At 42.6% G+C, this 10,863-nt stretch overlaps 1 protein-coding gene across 4 annotated transcripts in view; it reads left to right on the top strand.

The window, feature by feature from the left end:
• NFYC (nuclear transcription factor Y subunit gamma) overlaps positions 1 to 9,320 on the top strand; it is an 89,875-nt gene extending 80,555 nt beyond the window's left edge. For all 4 annotated transcript variants that reach the window (XM_040337095.1, XM_040337093.1, XM_040337096.1 and 1 more), the window contains 4 exons: positions 826 to 984; positions 3,605 to 3,712; positions 8,327 to 8,386; positions 8,463 to 9,320. In XM_040337095.1, coding sequence (XP_040193029.1) covers positions 826 to 984; positions 3,605 to 3,712; positions 8,327 to 8,386; positions 8,463 to 8,582 — 447 coding nt within the window. In that variant the 3' untranslated portion in view covers positions 8,583 to 9,320. The remainder of the gene's footprint in view (positions 1 to 825; positions 985 to 3,604; positions 3,713 to 8,326; positions 8,387 to 8,462) is intronic.
• Positions 9,321 to 10,863: the final 1,543 nt, after the last annotated feature.

Here is a 10,863-nt window from a genome sequence, read left to right as displayed (position 1 = left end):
ACGCATGGTACTGGTCTGCTGTGATTGACCCTGTACCATGTGATCACTGTGACCGATTAGAGTTCACAGTAGTAAGCAGATGGCTATGAATGACAGCCGTGGTTTTTAACTGACATGATGCAATCACATTCTACCAGGGCTGCACACAGCGGTCCAGTACAACGGTCATCTTTGTTCCACTGTATCTGGTAGTCACAGCAGTGACAGATCACGCTGGTGTGCGGCCCATAGAGCACAGGCAAGTAGAAAGACCAGATGAATTAAAGACCTGCCATGTTGTATTATAATGGGCTGGGCTGGACAACATACCACAATGCAGTGCGGCCAATTATCTATTGTTAGGTGGTGGCTCCACTGTCTTATAGAGCAGAATTCTTTAAACTACAAGGCGCTGCAAGAGGGGGGGGTCAGACACTCGGAGATGCAAGAGAACCAAGTTTTTTTCCCGACTGTCTCTGGCTCCCCCGCTCCTCTGGCCAAATGCGGCACTGCACTCCCCATTGGCTTGAATCCTACTAGTCTTGCAAAACCATGCTCGTAGACAGTCAGGATTAAAACAAAAAAATGACTTGTATTGCGAAATGCTCGTAAATCGTGTTACTTGCAATCCGAGGTCTTATTGTACCCGACGTGGCCCTTGTACTGACGTTTGGCAACACCTGTATAGAACAAAAATTTCCAATGCCTAGGTATGTGCATGCATGTCGTGTTGTGTTTTTTTTTTTTTTTTTTTCCCCCATGCTAATTTTACTTTAAGATGTTTTTGAATGATTTAAATTGTCAAGTGGAAGTCACTGATTTTCAAATTTTGTATTTCTTGTGCAGAATACGCCAGTAACAATGCAAGTTGGAGAAGGACAGCAGGTCCAGATTCTCCAGGCCCAACCACAAGGACAGTCACAGCAGGGACAGAGTTCAACAGGACAAACTATGCAGGTTATGCAGCAAATAATCACCAACACAGGAGAGATCCAGCAGATTCCAGTACGTACCATGTTTGGGAGCTGCCTAGAGCCAGATTAAAGATACCCATAGACCTGGAAGAATAATAGGAATACATGACCTCCACAAAGTCTGCCTGAAGCATTAAACTTGTGTAAACATTCATGTTAATTTCAGTGCAATTATGTATGTTTATGCCCATCTTTTTCACACCGGCATTGATCCCTGAGGAATATCTGTAGTCCCCCAAGAAAGTCGTCCATTATTTAGATTTATTGAGCTGTGTATCTGCATAAAGCCTGGTACTAATGCAGACAATTGACCGATTCAGGAGAAACTGACCTGCTTTCAGTATGTGTACAGCTGTGTTCAAGAGAAGCCTGTCGAACGAACATTCAGAAAAACCAGCATTGCATCAGTACTTGCAACCAATGGCTGCGATTTGCTGATCAGTGTATTCTGGTGGGGGAAAAGACATAATTCCACTTAATGCCTAAAACTGTGCAGTATGGCACACCAGATCCTTGTGTATAAGGCTAGCCATTGGGCTGAATGAGAGGATGCCGTATCTTCACCCAGCCACAGCCGCTGCTTTCAGAATACCAAAACAGTGACTGCATCTGTTGTGGCAACAAAGACTGTTCAGCCAAGGTTTTTCCAGCTGTCTTCTTCGATTTTCATATCCAAGTTTGTTGAACTAGGTGGTGTTAACGGGGTGAACCAACATATGTACACTCTTCCATGCTGCAGAATTGGTCTGATGGCGCAGTAGTCCTCTGCCGGCTGTAAGCCTGAGAACTGAGCGAACACTTGTCACTCTGCTCTTGTGTTTTTTTATTTTTTTGGAGAAGAGAGCAGTGATGGTCAGTCACTGCTCTCTGTTCTGCCCCTCCAGTGCTCACTAGAGTGCCAGGCTGGAGAGTGGGCAAATGCAGCTGGCTTCAGGTTTTAAGCACATGTGCAGAGCCAGGGCCAACTGTCAGTCAAGCAGCTGGGTGGATCCTGACTATGGTTCAGATCCTTCCAGAGCCTAAAGTGCCTCTGTGCCAACAGCAGTTGACAGCGACTGTTTCTGAGTCGCATTAGAGGAAAATTAAGTTCGCTCCTGAGCCACAAAAGTATGGCCAACAAGCTTTAACTATACTTTATATATTATATATTATATATATATATATATATATATATATATATATATATATATATATATATATATATATATATATATATAATCGATAATCAAAAGTGTGTATCTCTTTTACAAGTGCCAAAAAGCAGTTTATCCAGTTAAAAATCTTGTGAGCAAATAACTTCCTGTACTCTCTGCCTCTAAACTGTTTATCAGTTAGCATTGTTTCCTGGTATCTCTGGTGCCCAAAACACAGGCCCTGTTGGACCCCTTTCACCTTGGGGTGGGAGGTGCGGCGTTATTCGGCTGCTAGTGGGGCGGTTTTAACAGCAGAGGCGAATTGCCGGCGGTATAGCCGCAGTGTCCCATTGATTTTAATGAGCAGAAGCGGTGAAGGAGCTCCAAAGATGCTGCTAGCAGGATTTTTTTTCCGTCCTGCCAGCGCACCGCTCCCGTGTGAAAGTCCTCCGGCCTGCTATTTCAGGTCCATTTGCAGGTGCTATTTTTAGCGCTATAGCGCCTGCAAACCGCCCCAGTGTGAAAGGGGTCTTAGAGATGTTCTTACCAATCTTAACCGTGTTTTTTAAACTTAAAACACTCTGTACGGAGCAGCAATGTCACCCTAGGACACAAATTATTGGCAGGATTACCAGGTTAAAATAAGGAAAAAACTGTGTGCCTCTATAGATGACTTTATGAATGTCTCAGATACTGAATCCTTTTTTATTTTCTAGAAAAAAATAAAATAAGGAAAAGGTGTGAAAAATAAAAATCTGATTGCATTCAGTATATGCAGTTTTAGTGTGCTGGCCACTTGGCAATTCAGGGCCAGATTCACGTAGCCCGGGCGCAGCGTAACGTAACCGATTTAGGTTACACCGCCGCAAATTTTCTGTCTAAGTGCCCGATCCACAAAGCACTTACCTGGAAATTTGCGATGTTGTATCCGTCCGGCGCAAGGCGGGCCAATTCAAATGGGGCGGGTACCATTTAAATTAGGCGCGCTCCCGCGCCGGACGTACTGTGCATTCTCCCGACGCAAATTTCCCGACGTGCTTTGCGCGAAATTACGACGCGCCGACTATTTCAAAAAAATTCAAAAGCGACGCGGGAAAGACGGGTATACTTTTACATGGTGTACTAATTTTACACTTTGCCGTCGCAAAGATAGGGCACCTTTTACAAACTAACACTTGCGGCGACGTAACGATGGGAAAGATTTTCGTGGATCGCCGTAACTGCTAATTTGCAAACCCGACGCTGGTTTACGACGCAAACTCCCCCCAGCGGCGGCCGTGGTACTGCATCCTAAGATCCGACAGTGTAAAACTATTACACCTGTCGGATCTTAGGGATATCTATGCGTAACTGATTCTATGAATCAGCCGCATAGATAGAAACGGGGATACGACGGCATATCCCTTTTGTGAATCTGGCCCTCAGTTCCTAGAATACGGTGTAAAATGTATGCTAATGTTCTCCCCGATTCCCCCTTCCTTTTTTTCTTCTTCAAAAAAAGTTTATTTTTGTTTCTAGGTCCAGCTTAACACAGGACAGCTGCAGTACATACGTCTTGCGCAGCCTGTATCTGGGACACAGGTGGTGCAGGGGCAACTCCAGACCTTAGCAGCCAATGCTCAGCAGGTAATTTATTTCATGTGTTCACTATAGTAATTTTTTTTATCTTCACACGCAGTGAGTCCTGGTGTTATTGGTAGCAGTAGAGATGGACAATATTTTATGCCAAACTTTTTTTTTACATTGCATCATTAACCACTTCAGCCCCAGAAGATTTGGCTGCTCAATGACCAGGCCATTTTTTGCGATAGGGCACTGTTGCTTTAACTGACAATTGCACGGCCGTGCGATGCTGTACCCAAACAAAATTGACGTCTTATTTTTTTTTCTCACAAATGGAGCTTTATTTTGGTGGTATTTGCTTACCTCTGCATGTTTTTTTTTTTCTTTTTTCTTTTTTGCGTTATAAACGAGAGCGCCAATTTTGAAAAAAAAAAAAAACTTTTTTCTATAATATCCCAGATTTATATATATATATATATATATATATATATATATATATATATATATATATATATATATATATATATATATATATATATATATATATATATATATATTCTCCCCCCCCCCCCCTCAGTTTAGGCTGATGTGATTTTTTTTTTTTTTTCCCAAAAAATGTAGAAAAATACATAATAAGTGTATATTGATTGGTTTACGCGATTTATGGCATTTTTATTTATTTTTTAACTAGTAATTGTGGCAATCTGCGTTTTTTTTTTTGTTTTTTTTTTTATCGGGACTGGGATATTGTGGTGGACACGTCGTACACCTTTGACACATTTTTGTGACCATTGAAAATTATACAGCAATCAGTGCTATAAAAATGCACTGATTACTGTATAAATGTCACTGGCAGGGAAGGGGTTAACACGAGGGGGCCATCAAGGGGTTAACTGTGTTCCAACTGTAGGGGGGATGGGACTAACTAGGAGAAGAGAGATAGATGTTCATACATTGTATGAACATACGATCAGTCTCCTCTCCCCTAAATAAAACGGGATCTGTGTGTTTGCACGCACACAGGTCCCAGTTCTTGCTCTGTCACGAGCGATCATGGGTGTCTGGCTGACACACCCACCGGCAGTGCGCACGCCCCTAGTTGCCAAAAGACGAAGCGATGTAAGGTAGCGTTGCTTCGGCCAGCTGTGCCATTCTGCCACAGTGAAACTGCGGTGGCTGGTTGGCAATTAATTAATTAGTTAATCTCGCCAAATGTAATACTTTATGTAACTTCAGGGGGCATACACTGATTCTGTCATATCCCAAATTCACTTTGGCTGTCCTAGACCTAAATAACAAAGCATTAGAAAATATTTTCAACCAAAATGAGCTTTGGTTGAAAATATGTCTAACACTGGCGCACAAAGAATCTGGAGCTGCTGTGCATTATAACCAATCGGCTAAAATTTATATTAAAGGGGTTTGTAAAGGAATTTTTTTTTTCCCTAATTGGCTTCCTTTACCTTAGTGCAGTCCTTCACTTATCTTCACTTACCTCATCCTTCGATTTTGCTTTTAAATGTCCTTATTTCTTCTGAGAAACCCTCACTTCCTGTTCTTCTGTCTGTAACTCCACACAGTAATGCAAGGCTTTCTCCCTGGTGTGGAGAGAGCCTTTTGAGGGGGCGAGCAGGAGGGTCAGGACACTCTACTTTGCAGATAGAGAAAGGAGCTGTGTGTTCGTGGGCATCCTGACACTCCTGCTCGCCCCCTCCCCCCACAAGAGGCTTTCTCCACACCAGGGAGAAAGCCTCGCATTACTGTGTGGAGTTAGACAGAAGAACAGGAAGTGAGGATTTCTCAGAAGAAATAAGGACATTTTAAAAGCAAAATGTAAGGATGAGGTAAGTGAATGATTCACAAAGTACTTGCCTGCTAAGTTACGGCGGCGTATCGTAAATCGGGCGGGCGTAAGCGCGCCTAATTCAAATTCGGCTGAGGGGGCGTGTTTTATGTTAATGGGGGGTGACCTGACGTGATTGACTTACTTTACGAACGGCGCATGCGCCGTCCGTGTAAATATCCCAGTGTGCATTGCAGCAAAGTACACCGAACGGTCGTATCGGTTTCGACGTGGACGTAAATTCCGTCCAGCCCTATTCACGGACGACTTGCGCAAACAACGTAAAATTTTCAAATGTCCACGCGGGAACGACGGCCATACTTAACATTACTATTCCAGCTATTTGATGGAATAACTTTAGGCCTGAAAGTGCGTTACGTAAACGGCATATCTTTACTATGTCGGGCAAGCGTACGTTCGTGAATCAGCGTATCTACTAATTTACATATTCTAGGCCGACCGCAATGGAAGCGCCACCTAGCGGTCAGCCTAAAAAGTACACTTTAGGATACGACGGTGTAAGACACTTACGCCGCTCGTATCTGAGTCTGATTTAAGTGTATCTGGTTTCCAGAATACGCCTAAATTTGCGTGGGCGTAGATTCCGAGTTAGGTCGGCGTATCTACTAATACGCCGGCCTAACTCTCTGTGAATCCCCCTAATAATGTGTTGGTATGCATACCAGCACATTCTGTGAAACTTGCTTTAAAAGAAGCTGTTCCAGCACTGCAATGTAGGTGCTGCAGGAGCACCATTTTTTCTTCGGTGTTTGCAGGCTCAGTGACTGGCCAGAGCCACAATGACATCATGCATGTGTTGGGAGCTGCCATTCACGGCACAGGGTTCTGAAGGATTGGCACAAGTGGCCATTCCTTCAGAGCGCATTTCATTGGCTACATGTAATTAAAAATATTGCACGTTTTAGGAGATATTTGCACTACCTACAAATAAGCCTTAATATAGGCTTACCTATTGGTAAAAGATCCGTAAAGGAAGTTTACTTCCTCTTTTGAAGGCATTTTTTTTTTCAAATAAGAGGTTTATACTTGGTCTGTGCAGCGATCTTGCACAGAGTGGTCTCTTACCTCTTCTTTGGCAGTACCTTGCTGATGCTGTCTTCCCCCTCTTCCTCTGGGTGCCCCCTTAGCAAACCATGTGCCATGGAGGCACCCATGCAGGCACATTCCAAGGTGGGCTGTGCACCCATGCTCAAACAGCACCGGTAAGCCATGCCCCTGTCCCTTTTTGCAGGAGTTGAATGACAGCAGTGGGACCCTATGGCTACCATTGTTTTACTTGTCTTCTGTGAAACCAGGAAGAGGAGAGATCTAGTCACAGCCAGGATTAAAGTGGTTTGATTAATCAGATGTGTTATTGCCGAGGCCATAAATCTAAAAAAAAAAGCTGCTGTATGGATTTGAAGCCCATAGACATTTGATAATTTTTCTGATCACACAGTTATTGGCTAGGTTAAAGTGGTTGTAAACTCTCGGGGGGGGGGGGGATTATGAATCGCTTGCCTGAAATCGAAGCCCCCACAGCAGTCCTCGTTCTCCCCTTTGGAGATGGTGTTTGTGTTTAAAATATGATAGTCAGACAATTGGTCTATAGCCTTCTTAAAGGGATAACGGCAAGCATGGTCTGAAGCTTTCTTAGCGTTGGTTCACACTCATGCGGTGCTAGACACCACATGTAATTTTGCATGGGAATCGCAGCACATTCCTGTGCGATTTACATGCAGTGTGTCTGTGGTGCAATTTGAGCCATGGATTTGTATGGCTCAAATTGCACCGCATTCATGCCATACTTGTGCAGGACTTTTTTTTTTTTTTTTTTCCACACCAGAATCGGATCTCATTCATCGCCCATGCGATCATATTCTGCAAATCGCACTGTTTTGCATCCAAATTGCTGGTTGTCAACATACACTCTGCAATTGGGTGGGTTGTAATTTTGATGCAGTGCGGAATCTGCAGTGAATTTACACCACATTTAGTGTGAACCGAGGCTTAATCACAGAAACTTTGTGTCTTAGAATATCTGTGGCTGGTTCACCATTTGCATGCACACAATGGGTTCATCAGGTGCACAATGCAAACACAGCAGCTAAGCTGAGCGGGGAAGCGGACGAGCATACTGATCTAAAGGTAGAGGGGGTTGGGGGTTGTTGTGCTGTTAAGGAGGGCTCCTATGTAAAGAGTAGACCGCTATGGGGGGGGGGGGGGGAGATGTGACGGGGGTGCTATAATATAAAGGGGGTTTTTGATGTGAAGACGGGGTAGTGAAGTTAGGAGGAAAGCGATATAAAGGGTGGATTGTGATGCAAGAAGGGGGACTGTGATGTAAATAGGGGGGGTGAGATTTGGACCTCTACTGGAAGAAAATGATACTGCCTCTGTGAATTTTAATATAATACCCCTGCTTTAAAGTGGTTGTAAAGGTTTGAGTATTTGTTATTTAAATAAAAAAAAAAAAAACATGTCCTCCTTGTCTCCACTGTGCAGTTTGTTTTGCACAGAGTGGCCTCGAACACAGACTTCTGGGGTCCCTCGACTTTCGCAGCTCCTTCCCGCATCACCTTAATGCATAGGATGTTTTCACCTTAATGCATAGGATGCATTAAGGTGAAAACACAGAAGCCTTTACAACCCCTTAAAGCTCACCTGCCTGTCACATTTTCTGTAAACTTTCACTATAGCACCCAAATACTTGGTGATTCATCTGCCTCTCAGTCCCATTGCCACTGTATTGAACTGGAAGTGGTAACAGTGAAGATGAAATGTAAAATCCCGACTGATGTTTTTATTTCCCCCCCCCCCCCCCCCCCCCTTAGATTTCACAAGCGGATGTGCAGCAAGGCCAACAGCAGTTCAGTCAGTTCACTGATGGACAGGTTAGTTGATTTGCTATAGAAAATTACAATGTAAACCTTTTTCTTGCATTTTATTAAATGTCTGTTTTCTTTCCAGCAACTATACCAGATCCAGCAAGTTACCATGCCAGCCGGACAGGACCTTTCACAGCCCTTGTTCATTCAGTCAAGTGGTCAAACATCTGATGGATCAGCCACACAGGTCACCGGAGACTGATAAAATATCCTGGGAAGGAATGGGCAGTGGGAAGCACAGGAGCACACAAACACCTACACATAAACATGTACACATGTGTTTCTCTCACCAGAGAGACACAATGCACTAATGGGGCTAGAGTTCTCCAGTCATGCTGAAACAGTATGTTTTTGGAAACTCTTATCTGGTGCATTGTCCAGATGTTTTGTTTTTGAAACGTATACACTAGTGTGCCCAGCAGAGAAGTGGATTGTATATAAGCGCTATGTTGAAATCTCCATCTGCTGGTGAATGGTTGTAGGATTATCAACTGGCAACAGAAGATCAAATGCCGAATTTCTCTTTCCCTGGAATATGTTTTTAGTAAAATGACTCTGGCCAAACACTTGTGCAATGATTCAGTGGGATCAAGGCATCCTTTCTGCAAGGGCTAAAGTGTTCACCTTAGCAAGTAGATGAGTGGCAGGACATGTCCTACATTTCATCTGTACCCAAAACTAGATGTTTTATTTTTGTGTTCATTTTTGTTTAAGTTCTAAATCCTGCCTCTCTTCTTTTGGCAAAAAAAGGCCATTAACCCTTTTGACTGCCAAAAACACAAGCACCCTTGTTCCAGTCCTCTGTAAACCATTATTAATAAACACAGAGGATTGAGGATTCTTCTTTTTTTTTTTTTTCTTTTTAAGTATTGTGCTTGTCTGCATTGAATGCATGTAAAAAATCTCTGCACAGACAGCAATAAAGTTTCTTTTTAGATACAATTTTTGTTATGTATTTTTTTGCCACTTATTGCATAATTGTCATTATTAATAAAGACTATTTCTTTAAATGGAGTTTATTTATGTTTATCCAAGAATAAAGTAATTTTTGCTATGTTAAACCTGTGCCAAGAGAAAGATGTTTCACAGCAAAACTTTGGTAAGCAGGGGAGGCAACAAGGATCTAATACATGGTGGTTTCATTTTAAACATAGTGTCTTGAAAAGGTATTCATACCCCTTGAAATTTTCCACATTTTAAGTTACAACCAAAAACATAAATGTATTTTATTGGGATTTTATGTGATGGACCAACACAAAGTGGTCATACTTGTGAAGTGGAAGCAAAATGATAAATGTTTTTTCTGAATTTTTTTACAAATGTGTGAAAAGTTTGGCATGCATTTGTATTCAGCCCCCCTAATTCAATACTTTGTATAGAACTGCCTTTCGCTGCAAGTCTATAAGAGGAATTCCATAGCCTGGGTATTTACCACAGGGAGTGTAACTGACACAGGGAGGGCAGCACACTGAAGAGTAGAAGAAACTCTGGGAGAAATGCAAAAAAAGAAAAAAAAATCAGACAAGCAGCGCCAATTTAAGTGTAACAATATTCGTAAAACATTTAATTCAGTAGTAATACTCACTGAATGTAGGATAAAACCAGACATGTCTTTATGGGCCTCGGATGAGCATCAGCGATCCAGAGCAGTATCAAAGTGGCTCTGTCGGGTCTTGCTCGGCAGCGCCAGTGGTTTCCAGGAAGCCGTCATACAGGAAATTCTTGGTCTCTGTGGAAGCTGTGACATGCATGCGTTCGGAGCATGCATGCTCCTTCATCACGCATAACCCTTTGATTTGGATTTTTGATGGGTAGATTTTAAATTTGCTTGGTGCGATACCGCTTTTTATGTTGCTGGCCTTCTGATATGTGATCCTAGGTGCACTCGAGAGGCATGTCTGTAGTGAGGGATCCTCCAACAATATCCCACAGTGTTTTCGAAAGATTCTCTCCATCTTTTTATAATGGGAATGAAATCGAGTTATGAACCTTGTCGTGTGGGATTGAGTGGAGGATATTGATTCAGCGTGAAGGAGCTTTGGGGTGGGTGGTTGAGGGTTCACCATCTAAAAAGTTGGCAAAGTCTTCTACCATGGGTGTAGGGGTACCCCTTTGTCTTTAAAATTGGTTTTGAGAAGGTTACAGTGGGGATCGAAAGTTTGGGCACCCAAGGTAAAAATTTGTATTTAATGTGCATAACGAAGCCAAGGAAAAATGGAAAAATCTCCAAAAGGCATCAAATTACAGATTAGACATTCCTTTAATATGTCAAAAAAAGTTAGATTTTATTTCCATCATTTACACTTTCAAAATTACAGAAAACAAAAAATGGCTTCTGCAAAAGTTTGGGCACCCTGCAGAGTTAATATATTGTACTGCCCCCTTTGGCAAGTATCACAGCTTGTAAGTGCTTTTTGTAGCCAGCCAAGAGTCTTTCAATTCTTGTTTGAGGTATCTTTGCCCATTCTTCCTTACAAAAGTCT

Source organism: Rana temporaria, chromosome 2, assembly GCF_905171775.1.
Source record: "Rana temporaria chromosome 2, aRanTem1.1, whole genome shotgun sequence".
Taxonomy (NCBI): domain Eukaryota; kingdom Metazoa; phylum Chordata; class Amphibia; order Anura; family Ranidae; genus Rana; species Rana temporaria.
This window is presented reverse-complemented; position numbering and strand designations above follow the sequence as displayed.